Source organism: Phodopus roborovskii, unplaced genomic scaffold (genome assembly GCF_943737965.1).
Source record: "Phodopus roborovskii unplaced genomic scaffold, PHOROB, whole genome shotgun sequence".
Lineage (NCBI taxonomy): Eukaryota > Metazoa > Chordata > Mammalia > Rodentia > Cricetidae > Phodopus > Phodopus roborovskii.
Genome location: NW_026125489.1, coordinates 5,397,598 through 5,424,232, shown reverse-complemented (window position 1 = coordinate 5,424,232; position 26,635 = coordinate 5,397,598). Strand labels below are relative to the sequence as shown.

The 26,635-nt window shown below is 45.9% G+C and overlaps 1 protein-coding gene across 1 annotated transcript in view; it reads left to right on the top strand.

Moving 5' to 3' along the window:
- Positions 1-26,635, top strand: part of Ppm1h (protein phosphatase, Mg2+/Mn2+ dependent 1H) — a 224,580-nt gene that overhangs the window by 61,086 nt on the left and 136,859 nt on the right. The window contains exon 2 of the mRNA XM_051176161.1: positions 22,640-22,802. Coding sequence (XP_051032118.1) covers positions 22,640-22,802 — 163 coding nt within the window. The remainder of the gene's footprint in view (positions 1-22,639; positions 22,803-26,635) is intronic.

The window sequence follows — 26,635 nt, the reverse complement described above, 5'->3', positions numbered from 1 at the left end:
TTCCTAACTTCAGATCTCCGGATGCAAAGCATCCAAGGCGGTGTTTGTGGTTTTTCCACGAGACAGTGCCCCTGCAAATCTGAGGGAGGAATCAGGCCATGCCCTGGGCTGGCTGGTGTGAGTGAGCAGCTGTTCAGAGCTCAGATGCTGGGCAGCAGATGTGAAAGGATCATTTTCTGTCATTTGCTGAGACGTTAACTTCCTCCCAAATGGGGCCAGTGCTGTTATTAACGATAATGCACCATGCTGTTTAAAATGCAAGGCGCTGCATGGTCCCTCTGCCAAATACCAGTCCTAACAGGATGGTTTTACCTGGGAGCTGGGAGAGGAGCTGAAATGTGAGTAGATTAGCGTTCCCCAAAATGAGTTGCAAAGCTGTGTCCCTGGGTGTGGAGACCTGACCTTTCACGCTGGGTGCCAGATCCCCACCCTGCGGCTCTCTGGACGAATGTAAATGAGGAACTGAAAATCGAGGATCGGATCACATGCTTCCTAGAGCCTTGTTCCCTGATCAGCCACTTCCTGACGACTCCCCTCACTCACACAAATGCCATCTGTGTTTCTCTGGAAGCTCCCTAAGTGTGCCCATGTATGCACTTCACATATTTCCTGTGGTGGCATATTATTTAGGATTTAATAAAGCTTGCTTGGGGTTTCAGGATGCAAAGCTAGCCACAAGCTTTAGGGGTCAGACAATGGTGATACACATTTTTAAGCCCAGCAGCCACGCTAGCTAGCCATAGAAGCTAGGCCATGGTGGCACACACCTTTAATCCCAGGACTCAAAAGACAGAGGCACGTGGGTCTCTCTGTGAGTCCAAGGCCACCCAGCTCTACACAAGATTGAATCAGTCTAAAAGAGGATTAGAGCTCAGGCTGCATTCTGAGATTAGTCTCCAGCCACGCTGAGGAGAGGCAGCAGTCTTAAGACTTGGAGGAAAGCTCATGGAGACAGGATCAGCCTGAGGTAGAGGTAAGAGCTAGTGGCCAACTACTTTGCTTCTCTGATCTTCAGCTTGAAGCTTGAACTACAATATCTGTCTCTGGGTCTTTTATTAATTGTGTTACAATTTCCTGTTGCAGTTCATGTCAGCTACTTGTTACTAAGTTAGCTACTAATTTCATAGGCTTTTAGTTTATTCATATCTGCATTTTTTATTCATATCTGCATATAACTAGAGGGAAACATTGGGAAATTCATGTCACCTTTTTTACATGTAAAAAATTAGAGGTGTCAAAAGGCAGAATCACAACAAATTTAGTTTAGTTATAGATATAATTTGCTCTTATTTGATTCATCAGCTGGAACAGCCTCCATTCCAAAAAGTGAAGTGGACATTCCCTTGAGATGGCTGTAGAACTGTGGGGTTTTCAGGGCAGGGACAAGGAAACAACAATAGAAAATCCTGGCTGACTCTGGAGACTCAATTCCCACAGGCTTAAAGCAAAAGGGACCCCCTTGGCACACTGATATGGTGGGCCAGGACCTTTTGGGTTGTGTAACATAAGATATCTGGCATAAGTGACTATTTGGGTTTGGTCTTGTTTGTTGGGTTTCATCACAAGAATCCAAAACAGTGACACCTGTAGACAATTTCTGTTTCACCTAGTCCCAAATAAACACACCGAGGCTTCTATTAATTATAAACTGTTAGGCCGATGGCTAAGGCTCCTTATTGGCTATCTGTCTCTTAATTATTAGCCCATTTCTATTAATCTATATATCTCTATGTGGTCCTGCTTACTGGAGAATATCCTAGCATCCTATCTTCCCAGTAGCTACATGGCCTCCAAGACACCCTGTGTTCCTCTCCTAGAACTCTCCTAGTCTGGTAGCCCAGTCTAAAGTTCCTGCCTGGCTACATCCTGCCTGTCCACTGGCAAAACAGCTTTATTCATCATCCAGTAAGAGAAACATATTTACAGCATTCAGAAGGACCTTCCCCGTCAGACATTTACCACCCCACCCCACCCCTGTAAATTTTCTTTAACAGGGAAAAGGATGTAATAAAATGTTTATAGCAGGTTTTAAATTATATTCTCTTTACAGCTCTATGAAATAAAAACAAAAGTCCTCATATCAGCCCATCATGACTGTCATTCATCAGAGTCTATCCGTGTGTGTGTGTGAGACGGAGAAACAGAGACGGATGGGGGTTGTAATTAAAAATCCTTTATTTTGTCAAGCACCACTTACGTCCCAAAGGTCATATATATAGCTGGGGCCCTCCCCCAGTCAGTGAGTGATAAAGTCCAATTTACCCACCCACACCCCTCCCCCAGCGCTCAGGGAGATTTAAATGGGACCCTTTGACCCTTTCATTTCCCTTTCAATTGAGTGAGACCCAATTTTTTTTTTTTTTTTTTTTTTTTTTTTTTTTTAATGACTATAAGTCTTAGGGGACAACTTTTAAGCTGTTAGCAGATCTAACAGGACACTTTGAAATGATGGTTTTACTGATGATTTCTGCCATGTAGGTCCGGGGGACACCCAGGAGATGGCACATTTGTAGTTGGGTGCTGAAAAGTAAACGTTTGGAGAGTTGTAGAGTTAGTTATGGAAAATGCACAAAGTGGAGACTCCACAGGCAGCCATCCAGCAATTAACCAAGCCAGCTGTTCAAGAAACTAGGGGAAAGCCTGGGCATCTCTGAAGGTGCCTGTGAGTATAGTAGCAAGACCTATGCATTTGAATCTATGTAGCACTGTGGCCACAGTTTCTGGGCAGCACAGAGATTCAGGGGAACCAAGTTCTAACTCTGGGCTCCTGTCCATGCTGGAATCAGATCACTCTGGGTCTTTTTGCCGTGATAAGACATGCCTACCTTTGCCCACTGCTGCGGCATAGTCCTGTGTGTGTGTCTGACTGCTGGTATGCTCCATTTCTGCCCTTCTTCAGCCTCGGGCCCAGTAGTTTGTTGGGCATATTCTTATCGCGGTTAAATAAGGATCAGGATAAACAAATAGGCCGAATAGATGTTTATTCAGGGAGAAATAACTTACAACCCAGACAGATGAACACCAGGAAATTCAACCCGATGCTCTCCTGTCCAAGTCACTCCAGCAGGAGAGCTTTTCCCGGTTCTCTCTCCCAACTCCTTCCACAGGTCACTTCCGCCCATGGCTCCACCCCCCAATGGGCGTGGTCAGCGCCACAGAAGGACTATCTCACTACATATTCTGTTTTCATCTATGTGGCCTTCGACCTGCAGCTCCACCAGCCTCTTTCTCTCCGGGAGCAGTGTTTTGCATGACGGACAGTTGCATTAGGTAGTTACCCCAACAGTTCTGATAGCTGGAAACCCACAGCACGGGATTTACCCCACAGGAACCTCAACGGTTGTGTGAAACATCTGACACCTGGCCCCATAGCCGGAGGCCTGCTCTATGGCTGGTAGGAACGGTGTGTTCTTTCTGTGTAGTGAACGCATCGACAGCATCCTTAACACAGTGGCTTTACATGAGTCCTCATTGGCCTTTTTAGTACCTGGTTTAGAGGCCATTACTGCACTAGTTAAGCCAGCGCTCTGTCCTTCCAGTAGGGGGTGAGGTCTAGGAACCTCAGGACCATGTCTCAGCCCTTATGAGGTCTTCTCTTTTATTTAAAGCACTCTTTTGTCAAGCCTTACCTTCTAGAAGAACGATGAATGTTTCTTTCTGAGGGATACGGAATAAATTAGGATGTACATTATTCCAGCATCTGTCAGGAATAAAGCCCCAGAGTGCTGTGTGTGGTGTTAACCATGTCCTCACAGCCCCTACAGCTCAGGCATTCATAGATGGTTATAAAACTGGGCCGAGGTGGTACATGCTAACTTGTCCTCATCCTAAGGTAGAGACACTACGCTGAAGGTTAACTTGTCAAGGTCATCTTTGCCCCTATCCTGGCTCCAACTTATTAGAAATGTAAGATGGATTTGCTGAACGGACAGGGCCGTTGCAATGTTCAGCATTGATTTTGAAGATTTTCTAGACTCTTTTCGTACAACCAAACTGGATTTTAGGAAGAATTCGGATCCTCCGGGGCATGTGGGAGAGGACATCTCTAAGGCCTTTGCCAGAACAATCTCATCTTCTGGGGGGGGGGGGGGAATTGTCAGCTCTTGTACGCTCTATATACCTGCCAGAACAAAGCAGCAACTGTTCTCAACTTCTCTTTAAACATTTCAAACATGCAGAAATATTTATAAAACTGTTCACCTGCACTCAAGATGCCGGCCGTAAACCCCAGTAAATTCTGTCCTTTACTTTGGTTATGATGTCTCAGCACAGCAAAAGTAATGAAGGGTGTTGTGCTGTATGGGTCATGTTGCACTCTCTCAGAGGGCCTGAACTGAGTATAATGTCTGCAGCCCCCCTTAGAAGGTCTGTTCGTCTCCATTAAATTCCCAAGCAATCTAGGAGGCCATGAGCCCCTTTGTACCATCTGCCCCTGAGTTAGTTAACACCTGTGCTTTGTTTTCCGTCAATCTAGTTTCGTGGTGGAGGGTTTCATGATTGTCTACTTAAACATTCTTTGTTCTCTGTAGCTTTTTTCTCTATATCTTAGTTCATGTTGCTATAACAAAGTAACATTAGTTTAAAAACAAAAACACAAAAGCTTTTTTTTTTTTTCCAGTCAGTTGTGCTGGCCCAAAATTTTAATCCCAGCACTCAGGAGGCAGAGGCAGATGGATCTCTGAGTTCCAGGCCACCCTGGTGCACAGAGGGAGTTCCAGAACAGCCGGGGCTCTTACACAGAGAAACTCTGTCTTGAAAAAACAGAAACAGCTCATTTCTCAGCATTCTGGGGAGCTGTAAGTTTGAGAGAAGGTAACTAGCGTGGTCATGGTCTGGGGACCCTCTGTGAGGTTGTGTATAGTTGGTTCCTAGAGCAGTCATGATCTTCGTTCTTTGTTTTTAAGATTCTAACAATTACCCTTTCCTGTCTGCAAACACTCCCAAGTACCTCTCCCCTCTCTCCTTCCAATTCATGCCCTATTTTTCACTATTGTTAATGCATGCACACGTATTTGTATACATTCATAAATACAGCCTGCTGAGTACATAGGTTATTGCATTACGTTTCCAGGTCTGAACCTTTGACCCTGGGCAATTGGTGTGCTCTTCCCTGGGGAGGGCCAGCCCTCCCCACTCCCAACTGTACTCGGTTGCCTGAGTTCTCTGTGTGAGGGTCACGGTCACAACCTTGAGTCCCTCCTTCCTGACTGTGTAAGGTTGTTGGACTCTAGCGTGGTCGGGTCCCTGTGAGGACCTTCCAGCTGGCTGCTACAGTTGACTTGTAGCATTGTCAAGTCCCTGCAGGGAATGTCCTGCTTGGAGATTTCTCACTGAGTTCCCACCTTTAGGAAAGGTAGCTGAGTTGTTCTGGGGTCTCTGTTTGGGAGCACTCACTAATCCTGTTCACTCTTCTGTGTCCTAATCACCTCTCCTCCTCCTCCCCCTGAAGATCGGAGCATGCCAGGCGGTCCCTTTGTACCGAGCTACAGCCCCACCTACCCACTTCCTTTCCTACCCCTTTTTTTCTGTTTTCAGGCGGTTTCCCCTGTGGCCTGTCTGGCCATGAACTCATTCTCTGCCTCTCTCTCTCCTCTGTGTGGCTGGGGCCACAGCTCCTTGCCCCTGCGCTGCAGGGCTTTGGTTTTGCTTTTTGGCCTTTTGGCTCTCTTTGAGGGGGCTACCCCACCCAACCTCCCCTTCCCCAAGTAAATCACACACTGAGTCTTCTTATTACTTCTGAATGCCCAGCCGTAGCTTGTCTTGTTTCTAGCAAGCTTTTCTTATGGTAAGTTATCCTGTCTACCTTTTGGCTTTTTCCTTTTCTTCAGTATTCTTACTTTCACTCTTCTCTGTGGCTGTCTGGATGGCTGCCCTCCCCCCCCCCCCATCACCCTCTCCTTGTCCTCTCTGGCTCCTCTTCCTTATCTATCCTCTCTGCCTGCCGGCTGGCCTATCCTTTCTCCTGCCTCGCTATTGGCCGTTCAGCTCTTTATTATTAGGACCACCAGGTGTTTTAGACAGGAACAGTAGCACAGAGTGACACAAAGCAGCATAAACAAAGGTCACATACCTTACTATTCCCCAGTACCACACCTGGCGTCAGCCCCACTTGACGACATCACATTGGGGTTAGGATTTTAGTGTATGAACCTCGGTTAGTGACAAACATTCACTCCATAGCAGTTTAATAACCAGGGCAGAACTACAGATCTTCTTTTAATTGCTTTCAGAGCAAGTAGCCAGTGGGGTACTTGGCTCTAATGGTCGCAGCTTAGTTCGATTTTTGTTTTTAATCTCTCCTTTTAACTATCACTCGATTTAGAGATTTTCCTCCATGCAAAAAGCCATTTTATGCGTTTGCTCCTAATGTTTAAATTGTCTCATATCAAAACACATACTTTGTCCTTCTGCGATAATCTCTTATCTCTGAGAGTTGGGGTTTTGGTTTTTTTTGGTTTTTTTTTTTTTTTTTTTTTTTTTTTGCCTTGCAAACTCTGACTCACTTTGCCTTCAGACTCACTTTGTCTTTCCGACCTGGTTTCTTTCACCTGGTGAGAAATGGTGTTTGATAGTGCTCCCTGCGGAGGGGCTTGCTTCCAGGTGCTTAGATTGGATCAAGTTATGAACTATTTGTGTTTCAACAGTTGAGTCCACGTTGGGGTTTGTAATTTGAATTTAAAGTTGCAATGTTTTTCTTAACTTGTCCTATACTAAACAAATGGGTGTTAGTTTCTATGTCCTTGTAACATATGCACAAGACCTTTCTCACTTGTCCTATACTTAATAAATGGGTGTTAGTTTCTATGTCCTAGGAACACATGTGCAGTGAGCGGATTTTCCTGCAGTGAGACAGCAAACTGCTGAGCAGATTTTAAGACTTTTTTCCCACCGTTCTTTCCTTTTTTTTTTTTTTTTTTTTTTTTTTTTTAGCTTTTGCCCTGTATTGTTTAGAACTTATGTATAACCTGTTTCGTGAGATTAGCAACTTGATATGTAGTTACTAAAATACACATACATAGAGAAGTTTGGTGTCTATTATTTTTTTCTGCCTCATCCCTCCCACTTCTTTGCCCCTTGGGGGGGGGGCTGCGTCCATTAATTCCAATCTATTATTCAATATTTTATGTATTTTTTCTTGTTTTCTCAAACAAAAGACAGCGCAATATTGCCTTTTTATTATTTGATTGTATCCTGGAGATGACCTTAGTAATATAGAGTTTTAAACAAAACAAGAAGTGTTTATGAAATATGTGCTAACATCTGTTCATCGGAGCTTAAGTCCGAGCTTCAGATAATAACGTGAAAGTTTGGTAAATTGTCAGGGAGTCATTTCCCTACAAAGCGCACGACTTGCCTTTAAGAAAAGTTGATGCAGCTTAGTGTATCCAGCACGTTCAAATTTGAAAACCATTCTATACAACAGAGGCTGAAATTAGCATTGCATGCTCTTCTATGGAAAAGGTGTCATAGGTTACATTTGTAAGCATTTATAGGGTATCGTGTTAATGCAGTGTCTAAGCAAGCCTATCAGTGAGTCAACCACTGCCCTACACTTGTTTTGGCCAAACTGTTGATGAAATAAATCAGGGATCTTATTCACCAATGTTTTTCTGTAACCCTTTTCAGGAATATATTAGTAAGTTAGGAAGCATTGTTCAAATATGAGATGAAGGAATCTTGTATTATTTTCATTACTCGGGAATTAATTAAGTTGTACTTTTTGTTAGCATTAAGAAGGATATGCTGTTATCAGTATTCAAAACTATGCAATTTGGAAACATAATAAAAATCAAAAGTGCACTTCCTCATGCTCTCTTTATGAAAATTCTTCCTCCTGACTTCCTCTCTTATGCTTCTGGATCTGCTATTAAGATTGTCTCTGCAATTGAGAGCCCGTTTATTATGACAGCCCGGACTCTGGAACAATGAGGCCCTGTTTTAATCTCTAGACTGAAATGTGGCACAGATGGTAAACAGTTACCTCACTTCGAGTCTGCGGAATTTCCAGTGGCTTCCAAGACTACTGTAAGTTCTGTTTCTCAGGGCCATGGGTGTTGACCTGTGTTCCACAGTTGGTAAATTTTTAGCCAGTGAACTTCTCATGTCTCTTAGTGGTGAGCCTCGGTAATCATTTTTCTACACGAGGTTAACATTTATTTGTAGGCTACAGCTTACTATGTAATCTTCAGAATAAATCATGATTAGTCCAATTGTTAAACCTATTCAGGGACAGAGTATCTGAGAACAGCGGTTCCCAGATATGTCCCCCGCTGCCTTCCTCTGGCATTCAGTTAAATTAGGCTATTCTTGGTTTCTTGATTGTAATTCTTTGTGCTAGCTCCTCTTTGTTGCCGTGGCCAAACATGCCTGACAGGAAACAAGGTTAAGAGTAGGTTTATTTGGGCTCATAGTTCAAAGTCATTGACCATACTGCCTGTTATGGGGAGGAAAGTGTAGGGTGTGGTCCGTGGTGCTGGTCAAGAAACAGGGAAAAGGGGGGATGCTGTGAGCCTGGATCCTCCCCTCTAAGGGGGATGCTGTGAGCCTGGATCCTCCCTTCTAAGGGAGATGCTGTGTGCCTGGATCCTCCCTTCTGCCTGTTTTGTTCTTCCTCTGGAAAATCCTACAATGACATACCCAGGAGTTTACCTCTTAAGTGACTAGTTAAGAATGGAGATTAGTGTCACATGCTTTTACCACTTTACACAGAATTTTATCTATGGAGGTTTAGGCTTTTTGAAGGGTTTTAATTCTTTTTTTGTTTGTTTTTTATTTATAAACTTCATTATAGAGAAGCTTACAAACAAATCACACACCAAAATTAACCAGACCAAAGCCAAAGTCTGTACATTTTGGTGTGTGTGTGTGTGTGTGTGTGTGTGTGTGTGTGTGTGAAGTCTATGTGTACTTCCATACAGTTAGAAAGCCGTTTGAAACAGAAGCTATGTGGCTTCGTGTTGGATTTTGTACTTGCGCTATGCATTTATCCACCATCAAAACCAAAAAACGTCCCTGACAGACTTAAAACTAGAAAAACAATTCGCTCTATGCACTCTTTGACAGCTCCTGTCCATTAATTACCTGCACTCAGTCCTTCCTGGTCACCCAGTGTTTGGTCACCCAGGGTTACCTTCGCTGCGTGTTGTACAGAACCCACATGTGCATGTTTGCATATATGCATTGATTATTAGACAGACCCTGCATGCTAGGGAGAATGTGCAGGGTTTTTCTTTTGTGTGACTTTGCTTAATACACACTCTAAACCCATCCACCTGCCTGGACATTTTGTGGTTACATTTTTCTTTAGATACCAACAGTATTCATTTTTAAAATGTTACCAAATCTTCATTATCCATTCCTCCACTGATGCACAGTTCTTGGCTATAATGGACAGAGGAGCATTGAACATTGAATTCTGAGTTGCTGTTTCTCCCCTGAAGTTCACAGCTGTCTGAATGCTCTTGGGTATCAAGGGCCATGCTGGTCTTTAGTCCGGTAAGATTCCATCCCTGCCTCCGTAATGCTGATGGTTTGATAGTCATGGTACAAGTGAACATACACCAAGAATTGAGTACAGTTAGATCCTCCGCATGGGACTGGCAGCCACAAATGGGGACTCTATTATAGGATTTTGGGGACACTCAGCTATTCCAAATACACATGAGTCTTGGGAACAACCAGAACTTGGATTGTTTCTAGTCTATAGCCTTCTATTGTATACTCTGCCTTGGTCCTCTTCTCTGCTGCCCGTGGCTCTCCTTACTCCGCTTTTCCCCACCTTTATTTTTATTTAGTTAGTTTATTTTTAGGTAGGGTCTCTCAATGTGACTCAAGCCGGTCTTGAAATTGTGATCCTCCTGCCTCAGCTTCCTGGTTGTTGGGATCACAGGTGTGCACAGGTGTGCATGCTTTCTCCATTCTGTTCACCTTCCCTTCATTTCCCATAGGAAAAAAACACTAACCAACTCAAGTTGGCAAGTGGCCTTCACTAGGCTAATCAGTGGCCACTGAACAACTCTCTGTGGACAAGAAAGAAGCAATGTCTAGAAGAAAGAATCTAGGCACAAAAACCATATCTCTGCCAGGCCTGTGCATGTTTTTCCTTCCGTTCACCTAGATAGTAGCATACTTCAGAGCTAACAGAACCAAGTTTTTAAAGATTAATTTGCCCAGTTCATTTCACTAACAAGTGACAGAGCTGGACCACCAGTCCATAGCGCTACTGTACCTGTACCCTGCATTGTTTAAGAACAGTGCTAAGAGAGCATTGTGAAATAGCCTTACACAGAGCGCTTACAGTTAGTATAGTTTACCTTTCTGTCGCTAGCTACTAAAGATGTGTGGTAAATAGCCTATAAAGAGAAGAAGGTGGCTGCTCTGGCATGCACCTTTAGTACTAACACTCAGGAGAGAGAGGTAGGCAGATCTCTGGGGATTTAAAGCCAGCCTGGTCTACAGAGCAGGTCCTAGAACAGCCAGAGCTACGCAGAGAGACCCTATCTCCCCAAAAAACTAAGAGACAGGGAGAGAAGATGAGGTAGATTTGGTTGATTCTATTGGCTTGTGGCTTTGGAAGTTTCTGTCCATGATCAGTTGGCTCTTTCTTCAGGCCGGTAGCAAAGCAACACCACGTAGCCGGCGCATGTGACAAAACAAACTACTCACCTTACAAGAATAGAGCTAAGACGAGACAAGAGCCATGCTCCCACAGTCACTGCTGAGAACAGACTTCCAAAGATCTAGGCCCAACCCCGGGCCCCCCAACGGTGTCCCCAAGAACACCAAGCTTTTGTGGACGGGGCTTTGGGGAGCAGTCAGTATCCAAACTCTAGACGCCAGACAGATCCCGGCACGCAGAGCAAAAGTCACATGATACAGAATCCGCAGGAGGAGCATGGAGCGGTCCTTAAACCACAGGCAGGTCTGTTGTGACCAGAGATAAAGAGTATGACCCAAGCAGTAGGGAAAGCAAGGACCCCAGTGAGGGAGATTGCTGTGGAGAAAATGAAGGAATTTAAATCATACCCTAAAATCGCCAAGCGTCAGTTCAGTGGAAGGTGAGTCTGAGAGAGACCATGGGAACATTCGTGGTTGAGAAAGGTCACTGTGGTCACGTACCCAAGGAAGGCAGCAACCGCGTGGTTAACTATAGACATCAGTGCCTGGAGCGTGTGACGAGGCTCTCGTCCCACACCTGGAGGTGTGGGAATGGGTGACATCACTCACAGCAATGAAGCAGAACCTGCAGGCTGAGAAAGGAGGTGTGGGCGCAAGTTGGGGAGCAGCTAGGAATGCGTGAGTCTTCCTGGTCCTTGGTGCAAGCACAATCAGGCTGTGCTGGAATTGTACGGTGGACCTAAAAAGAAAAGAAAGTCAGCACAGGCTTGAGCGGCTTGGATGCTGTGATGATACAGGGGTTCTGAAGCTGTCTAGACCGGCAGTCAAGACACCCAACCCCCCACTGCACCCCAGAGATCCACACCGGAGATGTGAACTTGGCTTCATTGCTTGGCAGAAGTACTCAGTGTCTGGATTCCAAGCTAAGCCTGGGGAGTCGAGACAATCTCCAAGGGATAGTTTGTTTAGGGAGAAGAGAAGCAAGCCAAACTCAGAGCTCCAGGAAATAAATAAGTTGCTCAGGAGGCTCATCTTTTACACCCCACATAGTTGAAGAGAAGAAGTCTAACTCAACCAAATCTCTAATTTCCTGAGACCTACTGTGGTGTGTTAGATATGGCTTACTAGGTGGCAGAGAAATTCCTCAACAAAATGATAAGAATCTGTGTCATTTGGAAAGTTTTAGCTCTGAAAGCAGTTTAGGCTTTAGACTGAGTACGGGAGAGGATAGCATGGTATTGGGCGGGCAGGCAGACTGCACAGCTGGAGAAAAGATCTTTAGAGGCATTTTATTCAACACACAGATGCCCGGGAGTCTCTGAACGGAGATAAGCCACCTGCTGCTTATTTCCAGAGACCCGGATTCCCATAAAAGGAGTTCATTGTTTTGCTGGGTAGCTTTAGGTTGATAATATCAGCAAATGCCTGTCTCTGACTTCTCGGTCTCCCTTCGGCCCTTGAAATCCCTCTGCCCACGGTTCTTTATGTTTTAAGGCCGACTCCACGGTGAGGTGCCTCAGGCCCTGACCTCTCTCAGGGTGTGCTGCTTGAGATACTGGGAGTTGATTCTGCATGTCTTTCTCCCAAGTTCATTTTATGCTGAAGGTCGTTGTAATGAAATACAGTTTTTCTTTGGGCAGTGGACTTGTTTCCCTTGAATTTGGGTTAACTAAAAGTTATGAGAGGCCATGATCTTTGGACTGGCCAGGTTACCTGAGGCTAAACGGACCAGTTAAAATGATGTGGACCCATGCTAAGCACCTAGGGATCAAACTGAGAGTTGGAGAAGCATAAAAATGCCTAAATAAGAAATTGGCGGCAGCCAATTTGGTTGGACCCTGCCAACAAGAGTGGGTATGGTAAGACATCCCTTCAGTTTTAACCCTTAAAATGATAGACAGTAACCTAACTTTAACCCATCCCTGTTTAGGTTGTTTATTGTACTCTTCCTAATCTTAGTTGGGACCCTTCATAATTTGTGACTCACTTCATAAAAGCCAGGTCAACCAATTAAATCAATTTCATGACATTTTGCTTTTTGAGGCAACGTAAGAAATCCCACTGAGAACATTGTAAGCTTTAGCAAACACGTCGACAGCTCTAGAACCCATTTGCTCTCATGGTGTGTCATGACAAAATTGAGTTCATTTGTTCAAGACATTCATAGATTAGCTTTTTAATTTTGCTAACTGAGCTGCGCTGTTAGATCCTATTGAGCGTTCAGCTGAAGTGCTTACTACCAGCATGCTTGTTTTTAAGCACACTTTCCCATTGGTTTATGTAAAATAAAAGGGAACCTAGGAAGGCCTCCAGGGGTCTCAGAGTTTAAAGTGTTCTGTTCTTCCCCTTTTCCACTGAGGAGACTTGGATTGTCACCTGAGTTTTACCCAGGGTCTGGGGACAAAGCGAGAAATGTTGGGTCAGATAAGGACCTTTTCCAAGGGGCCTCTGGGTGCTTTGTTTAGGATTCTAGCCTGAAGACAACAAGCTTTCTCCCGCAGCGGTGAAGATTTCTCCAAGGCACATTACTTTCAGATTGTGTGTGTGTGTGTGTGTGTGTGTGTGTGTGTGTGTGTGTGTGTGTGTGTAAACAACAAAAAGCAAAGACTATAAAGTCCCAAGAAGGGCATTAGTTACTGCTCCTCTGGTGCATTTTGTAGTGATATTGTTGGTTCTGATGATGTTTGGAGCACAGAGGATCCCAGTGAGCTGTCACAAGCCCTCCTCCAGCTCCCTGGGTTCTAGCAGCAGCTGCTTAGCCCACCTCAAGAGCATCATTTGTCTTTGTCTTAGCATGTGTTGGCATTACAGTATATCACTTACAAAAAAAACCAATCTCAGTTGCTGTGAGAAAATGCCAGAATGGCTTGTGTAAGTCTTGCCTCTGAATTATTTTGCATATAACCCTAATGTATTGAATAAATATAACGGAATTGTTCACATGTCTAGGGCAGTACACTTTAGCCAAGTCATACATAGGAAACCCTTTTAAGTAGCTGTTTTCCAGCATTCAGCCAGCTACTTCCTTAGAAGGGAAACACTAGTGGGTTTTTTTCCATCTTTCTGGTGAGAAACTGAGGCCTAGGAACATAAAGGAACTTGCTGAAGGTCACCCAGCTACCAAGTGGCAGGCCCGGGACTCAAACCAAGGGAGACTGTCTCTACTCACTCTGCTTTAATTTTTTTATATTATACTAAATCACAAGCTTCCATCAAAGCCTGTCTGCCCACTGGCTGCTTCCATTCTGTGTTTAGTTGTCATGGTCTTCACACGAGTGTATACATGCCTATCCATGAAGTATGTTCAGCAGGCAGCATGAAGCCAGAGGTCACCTTCTGGTGTCCTTTCTTAAGAAATGTGCCCTTCGGCTATTTTTTTTTTAAAACAAAATCTCTCACAGCAGGGTGGTGGTAGTGCACACCTTTAATTCCAGTACTCAGGAGGCAGAGGCTGGTGGATCTCTGTGAGTTTAAGGCCATCCTGGTCTACAGAGTGAATTCCAGGACAGCTAGGGCTACAGAGAAACCCTGTCTCAGACCTAGATCTCCTTGGTTAGGCAGACAAGGCTTGCTAGCCAACAATCCCTAGAAGTCCCCTCTCCCCTCTTCTCCCCTCCTCTCCCCTCCCCTCACCCCTACCCATCTCCACCTCCCCAGTCCGGGAACTAGAAGTACCTGGGATCCAAACTTGACTCCCAGTGTTTACTCAGAGTCATCTCCCCAGCTCATTAAGGTTATTTTCTTAAGCAAGAATTAAGAAATGCAAGGCATAACACCATGAATACATGTGATCTTATCTGGCCATGGAAACTAAGCAGGGTTAGGCCTGGTTGGTTCTTGGGTGGGAGACCCTTCTCACTGCCAAATAATGATGCTGCATGGCAGTATGGTACGGCCTCTCTATATTTGTGTAATATTTATAAGAAAAATAGCAGAATTCCATATAGACAGATACTTTCTTTATTCAACAGCGAGACTAGCAACACACAAGATTTACCCAAGGTTGTATTGTGGGATTTGTGAAGGATATGCCAATAGATGTAGGGAAAGAGAATTCCTTACCCACTGCTGGTGGAGTGCAAACTGCACAGCCATGATGCAAATCTGTATGAATTTGTGTTCCTCACAAAATCAAAAATAGAACAGGCACATGAGCTAGCTATCTCACTGTCGAACATGTATCATACCACAAAAACAAAAAAAACAAAAAAAAAAGAGGCTTGTACATTCATTGTAGCATTTCTCACAGTAACAGGAAAATGGACTCAGCCCTGATGTCTGTCCTCGAGTGCATGCACGCTGAAAACCTGATGTGTGTGTGTGCACGTGCACGTGCACGTGTGTGTACACACGCGCACAATTGGGTCTTACCCTGCTCTGAAGGAAAGTGGTGAAATTTGCAAGGAAATGGGTGGGTGTGGAAAGCACACGGAGTGAAGTAGCACGGACTACATTCTCATAAGCAGATCCTCACTGTGATGGTCCTGGGTTCGCAGAAGTGTGGGAGTGCGAACCTGGGAAGCAGAATGTGAGCAGGAGAAGGAGGTGCTGAGGGAAGACAATAGGGTGTGGTGGCGTGAAGACAGGAGGCAGTGGAGGGCTGTGACTCTGCAGCGGGCAGGGTGGGGAGGAGGGAGGCAACAGAAAGAACCAGGGAAAGAATTGCTCCAGCATGCGCTCTCATGGCTGGGGGTGTACGAGCTTCATTGGTCTAGCACCCGATTCCAGGGCCTCACACCCTAAGTTCCACGCCTAGTAAAGGGTGGGGGTGGAGGGGACAACGACTACGGGACAAGCAAGCAAAGCACTATGGTAACTAATAGCATCATCAGCTTCAGAATACCAAATGTTACCAGCAATAAAAATGTCAAGAATGAAACCTAAAACTTTGCATGATAATTTTTAAAATATTTTTAAGGCATTGAGGGGAGGAGAGATGGAGCTCACTGATAGAGCAATGGCCTAATGCGTGGCTAACCCTGAGTTTAATCCCAGATAGTGGGGGGGGGTGTAGAAGGGTGTGTTCAGATTGGTCATTTAACATAAGCCTAGACGTGCTTGAGAAAACTGAGTCTCAGCTCAAGACTTGCCTTCATCAGGCTGACTGGCCTGTGGGCATGTCTGCTGGCATTTTCTCCATTGCTAATGGATAGGGGGGGCCCAGCCCACCGTGGGTGGTGCAGTCCCTAGGCAGGGGGGGCCTGGACTGTGTTAGAGAGATAGCAGTGTTCTCCAGGGCCTTAGCTTCGGTTCCTGCCTCCAGGTTCCTGCTGTGAGTTATTGCAGGCACTTCCCTAAATTATGGGCTGTAAAGTGTCAGCCAAAACAAACCCTCCTGTCCCCAAGCTGCTTTGGGTCTAAGTTTCATCACTGCAACAGAAAGGCAAACTAGAGTGGTATGTATGACTCGACGTCTACTGTGATTACAGTGTCTTTACAGTTCAGTTTTACATTTTACTGATTTCAACGTTCAATCTGTTTTTAAAAGTTACTTTTCTCACAAAGGGAGATCTTTCTGAAAACATACTATATTACTTTATGGTGGGTTTCGTTTGTTTGTTTGTTTGTTTTTTAATTGTCTGTGGAATCAAACAGCTGTCTATGAGTAACACTGTACTTAATCTCCAGAAGAGATTTTATTTGTGTTTTAACTTGGAATCCTCACATCCTTTTGGATAGGCCCTGTGTACCCTCCACCTCCCAGTTGCTCTAGCATTTGACCAAGCCCAAAACCTCCCCCTTTAAATACAGAAGTTAGATATTGATGGTATCAATACCTTGCCTTGAGGATAATTAAAAAGAAACACTAAAGGCAGCTTTGTAATGGTTGTTTTTTTCTAAGCTAAAGTTTATATCTGAACAACCAAGGTGAAGAGAATACCAATCGATGTGAGGTCTATAGACAACATCATGTCTTCTGATTTTCAGTGTGGGTTTTTTAGTCCTAGTCATGTAATTATACTGATGAATGTAATAGGAACTAAACATCTCTTCAGATCCTGGTAGCAAAGTTCCTCACCTTCTCGTCACCTGCATTTTGGTCCACTTTGGTTCTGTGACATTGTTGGTGTTCAACTGTGTGTGGTCTACAAAAGACAATTTTAGAGAAAACAGATAGTATTACCTAATAGGCTCGGGAGTGGGCTCACACTTTCTGTGAAAAGTCCCCAAAGTAAATAACGTGGAACTGTTGGGACATCAGAGTCTGTCCTAGCAATGCGAAGGACTGCCACAGTCATGGCTCAGTGAACAGTGTGGATGTGTTCCAATGAAATGTTATCTGTGCACATGAAATTGGGATTTTCTGTGCTTTGACCATGACCTGACTAAGCCAGGGTTAGGTTGAACTCGTCTAGCATTGCCTTTGCTGTATCTTAGAACTTTCGTCGATTGACCTGGAGGTGCTTTCCGTTATCTCGTCTTGAAGAACTGTGCAAGCCTAAGCCTCATTCCTTTCCACACCTCAGTGCTCTGGTGATGGCTGTCAAGTAGACACCAGGAAAGAGCGGCCCTCACCTGAAGAGTTGCCTCCCTCTGATTGGTCTGTGGACTTGTCTGTGGGACATTTTCTGGAGTGGTAATCGATGTAGGAGGGCCCAGCCCATGTAGAGTGGTACCATCCCTAGGCGGTTGGGCCTGGGCCATATAAGAACAGTGACTGACTACGTGCCTGAGAGCAAGTCACTAAACAGCGTCCCCCGGGGCCCCTGTCTCTGCTCCTGCGTAAGTCCCTGCCTTGGCTTCACTGGGTGATGAACTGTTACCAGGAAATGTAAGTAGAAATAAACTTCCTCCTTCCCGGGTTGGTTTTGGTTAATATATATCACAGAACAAAGACCAAACCGGAACACCTGTCTGTCCGCTTTGCCGCCTTGGAACTAGGCGTCACCATCTTGTTCCCTTCCCGTCCATGGATCCATTCTGCCAGACTTTCCAGGACTTCTGAGTTCACATGCCACCTCTGGACACCCTTTCCCTTCCACCCAGAGCCTGTGCTTGGCGCATGACCTCTGTGTCACTTGGACAGAGAGATCCTTTCCCCAATGTTTTTACCTCTGCTCCCATCTTCCCTCATCCAACATGAGGCTTCTAGAATGCTCTCCTAGAGCTGCTGTTAGCCTAGTGAGCCTTCGTTGAAGGAAGCAATCTTCATGTCCTCCCAGGGGGCTCTGTAGGGTGAGGTCCCTGGAGAATTGCGTGTTTCAGTCCTGAGGCAGTTTTCCTCACCAAGCCTGTAGTTACAGCCCATGGTTAGTGCACGCCCAGGCTACCTAATCGAAACTTCATCTCATGCTCTGTTTTCTCAGACTACTCGTCTGCCTGGGACATTTTAACTTTTCTCTACATATTGGTTCCCTTCTTCATTCAGTAAGGCTGAATTCACGAGCCACCTCATCTTTCTGTAGCTCTTTTTATCAATCTCTCTCCTCTGCATTCTTGGAACTTTTACTATGGACACCTCAACTCTAGACTGTAGAGTCAGTCTGAGAGAGTTTGCAATAGGCTCTCTCTGTCTCTGTCTCTCTCTCTGTCTCTCTCTCTGTCTCTCTCTCTCTCTCTCTCTCTCTCTCTCTCTCTCTCTCTGTGTGTGTGTGTGTGTGAAATCATATGTTGGAACCTAAACCAATGTGGAACTATTGGAAGTGGAACCTTCCTCGGGTCATTAGGGGATTAAGATGGACCTCATGGGAGTAAGATTAATCGTCTGATAAAAAGAGGCTCAAGAGCTAGTCTTTGTTTCTCTGTCCCTTCTGCCATGTAAGGTTACATACAGCAAGAACGTTGTCACCCACGAGTCTGAGATGGACCCAGGGTACGTTGTCTTCTTTCTTTCCCCTGCACTTGAGCGGCTGTCCAGGGGACACCACCAGTCCCTGGGAGCCCTTCCCCCTGGCCATCTTCAGTGTTGCTGAGGGCTGTTATCAAAGCACAGATCAGGCTCCTTGGCCAAAGCAAGGCTTCCCAGCACCCAGGGACAGGAGTTTGTCCTCTCCCTGGGAGTTCAGGGGTAAGGAATACCTTGGCTTCCTGCTGTGGCCTGTCTGGGTGGTGAGTCCCCACTTCAGACAGCCCTACAAGCAGGGACCACGAGGGTACCTAGAGAAGAGACCGTTCGTAATAGGCAGCTATATTTGATCTCTCATAAATGATTCATTTCCCCCGGACAGCAATTTTCAGCCCGCCTCTCAATTATATATGAGTCAGCAATATATTTTACTTCACCTGCTGTCCTGTACAAATACCACTTCCTTACCCGCCGTGATTACTTCCTGCTGAGAAGTGCTATCACACCAAGTATAATTTTTAGTTTAAACCACCCAGGCTTCATATCCCTTTAAAAACAAAGTCAGTTCTGCAGCTCTTCTAGGTGTTGGGGTGGGGAGGTGTGGTTGTAAACTTTCTAAATTGAACAGGCAGTAATTCTCCTTCATTGTTTTTTCTTCTCCTGTCTGGATTTAAATTCTAAGTTAAAAATTACCCAGTTCTTCAGATAAATAAAATCCTCTTGTCCATCACTTACCTTAGCAACTCGGGATCATGAAAAGCAGCTGAGGGCATGAGGCGTAGAGCGGTCACTTGCACACGCTCTGTCCCTCGTTGACCCCATGGTCCCTCTAAGAGGTGCTGGTGCCTCACAGGGTTGACCGGACTTGATCAGAGGATGCGGAGAAGAGTCGCTTACTCCCCGTGAAATGCTGGCCACATATTGAAGGTGAAACAGTGGGAATTTGAGAGGCTGGCGGTGGAGTTCAGAGGTAAAAACATGTGGTCCTGGAATCAGTGCCCAACATTGCCAGGCAGGAGGGGAGCAGTTACCCGGCATGTGTTGCTCTTCTAGAGGACCCAGGTTCGAATCTTGGCACACATGGTGGGTCACAACTATAAAACCTAATTCCATGGGATCCAATACCCTCTCTGGCCTCTTCATGCACCTGGTACATTTAACATACATATAAGCAAAACACTAAAAAAAAAAAAAAAAAAAAAAAAAAAAGTTTGTTAATCTTGTAAAGAAAAAAAAGCGTTGTTTGTTTTTTGGTGAGTCCTTTATCAACTGGGTAACCCTGAAATGTCTGACTAGGACGGTATTATAGTCTTCCCATCAGATTGACATTTCAGACTTTTTAACATTTCCCTGGGTTATTCAAGAGCTGATTCAACATGAAAGGGCAAAGTAAGGCCACCAATAGTTGTCCTTTCGCAGCTCGGCGGCTCCAATGAGTCAGTGCTGAGCAGACCTCCAAACCATGCGCCACCAGGAATAGATTCCCAATGGGGAAAGGCGGCCGAGAGCCGAGGCCAAGGGAAGAGCTCAGGACTGGCAAGTGTGTTCACAGCTGTGCTGTTTTTAACTGTGCGACCTCACGTAGGTCATGTCATCCAGGGACCTAGATTTCTCACGCGTAAGGCAAGGTTTGGGGGACCTCTTGGCAGAACCAGGTCAGCTTCAGAGTTTCGCACCCATAAAAGGAGGCTGCATTTAAAGGGGATGATGATTTCCGATTCCATGATCTAAGTAATTATAGTAGTTTTGCGGACTCCTGGAAGCCGGCAGTGGCTAATGAGTCAGACTTGGTAGGAGCTGTTGTTATTTTAAAACAAAGCAACAAAGGACGTCTACAGCACAAGGTTAGGCATTAATGGTGGAGGAACACCAGGTTCTGGAAATGGTAGCTGAGCCTTGCCCAGAAGGTGCTCCGAGAGACTTGTCGTTGGCATGAACTGCTTTCCCAGACGGTCTTCCATTTCACCATTGTCTAGGAAATGTGCTAGTTTGGGAAATCGTGGTGGCAGAGCATTGCCTTTCAGTAAATAACACCCTGCAAACGTACCACTTGGCAAGTCATTACTGGTTACAGGCTATTCCCTACCTAGTTTGCCCGCCGCCTACCTTGCTCCTCTGAGGTCAGAATCATGTACCTAGGGAACTGTCCTGAGATACAGTCCTACCTAGCTGGGACGGAGCATGAATGTCTCTTGGCCAGGCAAGTCTGAGCTGCCTGGGCCGCCTCCTTCCCTGGGGTCTTAGTGGGACTCCTCTGCGGTTAGAGAAGCAGGCAGGAAGCTGCCCTTGCTCTGAGTACTAGACCAGCACAGGCCTACGCTGTGTTTCCCTGAAGTCCAGCTTGGCTAGTCACAGACTGTCTGATGCCCCCGTGGTGCACAGCCCAAGAGTTGAGATGGGGTCTGAGTAGACGGCATCTTTATCCCCTGGTGAACTTCCCTGTTTCACTTAGGATCAGTTACTGGACTTTGGCGGTCAGTGTGGCGCTGTTAATCATCACCCTGTAGGTCACCTAACCGTGTGTGTCCAGAAATGTCCCTTTTTAGAGGAGAGAGTAACATCAGCACGCCTTCTCTCCCAACCCCTCCACAGCACGTGCAATCAACTGCCAGGCCCGTTTGACCCGAGAAAGGCCAGGAGGGACACGAGTCTCCTTATTATCCCCCGGAAGGCGATATTGAAATGTTATAAGCAAAATTTGGTTTGAAATTTTTTTAATTAAAAAGAGAGAACGTTGCAGTGTATGACATGAGTAAAAGCAGATGCTGCTTTATGAAAGCGGCTGAAATGAAAATTTTCGGTAACACTGTTAAGAACAATGAATGGTTTTGATGAACACAAAACTTTGAAATAGAGTACATGGTAGGTGACTGGCCTGGCCTTTGTCTTAGAACGTGCAGATAAGTAATCACAAATGGTAATGTTATTTTCTTTTTCACGCCTGGATTGTCAGGCTTGCCAGCAAATGGTTTTACCCATTGAGCCATCGCGCCAACCCAAAAATGGTATTTTTTTTTTTTAATCAAATGATACTTCTGGAGTCAGGAAAAAAAGATAAAAAGCTTGCCAAGGCAAAGGTACCCATTTCTGATTCCATGGATGTTGGGAGTGAACTTTTTGTAAGGCAACACTATGGTTCATTAAGAGAGAGATGTCTGCAGGGTCAGAAATGGTCCTGTGTGTGCAAGACTTACCGGTCAGCAAAGGACTGAAGTTCACGTGTAAGGGTGGGTGCAACTCAAAGGAAAGTCACAGGATATGAACTCTGTAATTATTTCATTTCTTAAAAGTGCTTAGACATCAAAAAACAATTAAAAAGTATGACGTTGTGTGCGGCAGCTCCTACAATCTGTGGATTTGCCAGAAGATTGTCTCAAATCCCCTGCCTGAGATCGTACAATACTCCGAGCTCTGTGTGTGTGTGTGTGTGTGTGTGTGTGTGTGTGTGTGTGTGTGTGTGCAGGATTAAAGGGAGCTCTTTCTCAGGAAATCTCCTTCAACCACTGCTCACTATGACAGAGGTGCTGACAGGCAGAGTTGAGTCTGCAGATACCTGGACTTGGGTAAAGGTACACGAACAATGGAGCATGTTTTCCTAAAACATTCGGATCCTGTTGACATTAGAAACTAGAACAAAGCACTGCCCGCACTCTTGGGAACCTTCTGGTGTGTCAATGTGCAGGAGCAGTAACCCTCATAAGCCCAGCGGCAGCATGAGCATGAGCAAGGGAGGAATGCGCTGCCAGCCACCTTTGACCCAGTCACCTCACCGGCTGGGGTATAGAGAGGTAGGGTTCTGTCTTCCCTCTGACCGTAAGATGTACGTGCTGTAAATTACTGCCGTGTTCTTTGACTTTGCCCTTTATCACTTGGGGAAATGGAACAGAATTCCCCGAGCTACCCTGTCTGTGATGTAATTGCCAAACAGTTCAGGCCCTGAAGGGGTGGTTGCTTCCCGGGGCTGCCGTCCCTAACAGACGGCTGCAGAGGCAGCTGTGATCTGCATGCACGCAGGACTCCCTCGGTGGGTGTGTCAGAGGTTGCTAATGTTACCAGTCCCTCTCTCAACAGCTCAGCTTCCTCGGGGCATGAAACATGGAGGCCATGGGCCCACTCACTGCATCAGGTCGTTGGATGCCAGCTGTGGTGTCCCTTGCGATAGATAGGGGCTGAGCGCTCAGCTTTCCCAGAAACCACCGTCTGACCAGCCTTTTCTGGCCTCTTCTTCTTCTGCAGAGTCATCAATGCCGGGAAGAGCACACACAATGAGGACCAAGCCAGCTGCGAGGTGCTCACCGTCAAGAAGAAAGCGGGGACCATGACTTCCACCCCGAACAGAAACTCCAAGCGGAGGTCGTCCCTTCCCAACGGGGAAGGGCTGCAGCTAAAGGAGAACTCGGTAAGCACGGCTCTGCCAGTCTCTGGTAGTCACCTACCCTAGCCCCCCCCCCCAGTGTGCCAGGGCTCTGCCCAGGTGGGAACAGCTGCATGCGGAAAGGTAGTTGCAGACTCAGTGAAGCCATGAGAAACGGGGGCATCACAGGGTCCCTGCTGAAGGTGACCTGTTAGGTGAGCCGCCCTCTGTGTTTTAACCAAGTAGACAACAACAGCGCTGTAAATAGTTTTTTTTTTTTTTTAAGGAGCCAATATATGTGATCTCTGGTGGTTTCAAAGAAACCTTTTTTTAAATTTTCATTTATGTATTTATTTATTTATTGTGGAGGAAGTGACCTGAAACCTTCTGCAAGTATGGGAGAAACCCCAGCTCTTGGCCCAGAGCCCAGCTACGACTCTGACCCCTTCTCCGTCCTTCTACTTGACCGGTTGGAGCCTGTTCCTAAAATTCCTCCAAGTTAATATTTGTTTTAGTTGGCCAGAGGCCCTTGCAGCCTGTGGGATGGCCTGGCAGACCAAATGCCCTCCTGGTGACAAGCCCCAGGGTACATCCCTTCTCCAGTGTCTGGAGAACAAAGCAGATCCCCCCTGAAGGTCTGCAGGAGCCCTGTGGAGAAGGATGGAGCTGCCCTCAGCCCTGGGGGTCAGCACATTGTTCTGCCCTGTGGAGAATCAGCCTGTGGAACAATCAGGAAGCTTTAAATGAGATGGCCCAAATGTGATTGTTTGTCCTAAGAATCAATAGGTTTTTTTTTTTTTTTTTTAAATATAAAACATGTAGAATTTAAAAAGATCTAGGGGTTCCTTCTTAGCCTAGAAAATAGTGTCTTGTTTCATTTAGGCTCAGAGAATAGTCAGTTTATAGTTTATAACTACAGTGTATGGTTGGGAACACAGAGACCTCTGGAGTTCTTGGAGCTTGTTTCAGATGAAGGAAGCATGAGATGGGTTCTTTCCCAGAGAACCCAAGTTAGGTCTTCACTGAAGGGGACAATAACGGTTACATGGCCAGCTCTGCAGCAAGATGGTGCAGGCCGTCTAAGGCTCGCTGGCTCATTGGCGTTGAGATACTTTCTTTCGTATTCTCTTAGCCTTTGGGTTTCTGTAACTCCCAAGTGGTAGAAGGAAACTGGTGGCCATTGTGAAATCTAATACTGGTCTGTGGAAATTTTTTGAGCCAGTGGTTGCTGAAGAAATCCTTACTATAAGGCTGGAGAGATGGCTCAGTGGTTAAGAACACTGGCTGTTCTTCCAGAGGACCCGGGTTCGGGTCCCAGCACCTAATGGCAGCTCACAGCTGCCTGTAACTCCAGTGCCAGGGGAACCGACACCCTGCTCTGGCCTCCGTGGGTACTGCGTATGTGCGGTGCACATATATACTCATACACATAAAAGAAAATATGTCTTAATCCTGATGACACGTTAATTAATGACGGTCCCCTCTTCAGTCACTGTGTGTACGGCTCACTGGATTTTGTGAGTACTCCCTTGTGAAGGGGAGGGGCCTATGAAGTTCTTTCCCTCACTCCAACTTGATGGGACATTTGTGATAATGGAGCCAGTTGGTGGTGGTATTTCTCTAACTACCCCACTCCTCCATAGGGACAGTGGGCACAGGAATTGTGCTCTTGGGGAGGAACCCGGGGCCTCCCAGTGATGCTTGTCCTCAAGGAGGGACCATGGAGGAACGACTGGCCATCCATTTCTTTCCTCTGTTGCTTTATAATTGTAGTCTAAAGTAGGTAACGGGACATTTACCATCTTAGCCGTTTGAAGTACACAGTTTAGTGGCAGTAAGTACGTTTGTGCAACCATCGCCACGATCCACCTCTGGAACTTTGTCAACTTCTCAGAAAGATGTTTCCCAAAGCGGCGGCGGCACACGCCTTTTATCCCAGCACTGGGGAGGCAGAGGCAGAGGCAGAGGCAGGTGGGTCTCTGTGAGTTTAAGGCCAGCCTGGTCTGCAGAGAGAGTTTAGGACAGACAAGGCTATGCAGAGAAATCCTGTCTCAGAGAGAGAGAGAGAGAGAGAGAGAGAGAGAGAGGTGGACACCGATTCCCCCTTCTGCCTGCCTTTCCTTGAGCCCTTGGGAGTCACCAGTATTTTCTCTCTCCATGAGTTTGACCACTCTAGGTACCTAAAATAAGGAGAATTCTGCAATATTTTGTCTGTTGTATCGGCCCTATTTTAGGATGCGGGATAACGTCTTTGGGCTGTAATGTGAGTCACCTCTGAAGGCTGAATAACTTTTCCCGCCTAAGCACCCTGCGCCTCTTATTCACCCCTCACCCGCGATGGACACGGGTGTTGTGCACAAACCCTTCAAAAGGGTGTGTCTACTCCCACTGCTTTTGTGTGTCCACCGAGCAGCATAATTTCTGGGTTCTGTCCTAGCTCTGTTTATTTTTCTTTTTTTTAACTGACAGTTTTGTTTTCCAATGGCTACAGCATTTTGCCTTCCCACCAACAATGCTGTAAGGTTCCAGCTCCTCGCCTTTGCCTGAACTCATTATTTTCTTTTTCCTTTTTTTTTCTTGGTAATAGCCATCCCAACGCATATGTGGCGGTAGCTCATTGCAGTTTTCAGTAATGATTAGTGGTGCTATATTTCAAACCTTATCATGTTATTTGTGTAGGCATATGCACTGTGTGTGTGTGTGTGTGTGTGTGTGTGTGTGTGTGTATGAGAGAGAGAGAGAGAGAGAGAAAGGGGGTATGAGAGAGGGGCCGGGTGCCCACAGAGGCTGTAAGTGGGACATCAGATCCCTCGCAGTGTTTATAAGGCCTGTGAGATGGATGCCAGAGCCTGAATTCCAGGCTCCAGATAAAGCAGAAAGCCAGCTCTCCATCCCCATGACACTGTGTTTCTGTGTGCTTATTGGCCCTTTATACATTATATGTGTGTATACATATATATATGTATACACACACATATATATATATATATATATCTAAAACATACATTCATTAGAGAGTATCTATTTGAGTCCATCACACATTTTTTTTAATTGTGTCTCCTGTTTTGCTATTGTTGGAGCTGCTCTCTAAAAGCCTGCAAGCCATGATGACAGCAGTCACTGAGTACACACGGTGTACCAAGATTGAAATGTTGGGGAGTCTTCGGGAGTCACAGAGACAAAAACAATTAACCATGAGACATTTACACTTACCGAAAAGACGCGGTTAAACATGGAGTGTAGCCATGGTGACACACGCCTTTAAGCCCAGCATTTGGAAGACAGAGGCAGGCACAGTTCTCTGAATTCCAGGCTAGCCTGGTCTAGACAAGTTCCAGGACAGCCAGGGCTGTACAGAGGAAACAAAACGAAACAGGTGGTGAAGACTGACACTGGGAAGAAGGTGGCATTGGGGACCGTAGACAGGACACGTAGCAGGGTGGCCGTGGAAGACACCCTGCGGGTGGGCGGTTTGATACGGAAGAAAGCGTGCCAACAACATGGGCCATTGCGGAACCTGGATAGGAGAGCAGGCCTGGGTCCTCGTGAATGAGAACATGGAAGAGCTTTGCAGGAGAGTGTGATTCAGCATCAGGCAGGACCACAAAGGTGACCTTTGGGACTTTGGCTTGTACGCCCACTGCAGGCTTTACTAGCTCAAGATGCTGGACACAATGGTTTGGAAAGATCCAAGGTCCCCCGCCCCCACATCCCACCTGCCATTTAGAAAACATCCCTTAAGAGTCAAACGCACTCACCTATAATAGCCCTTTGGGGGGGGCAGGGGAGACCAGCACAGTTGGAAGCTGTAGATAATTACGACATATTACATGCATCAAAAACAAAAAAGCTGGAAGGAAGGAAGGATGGTGATCGTA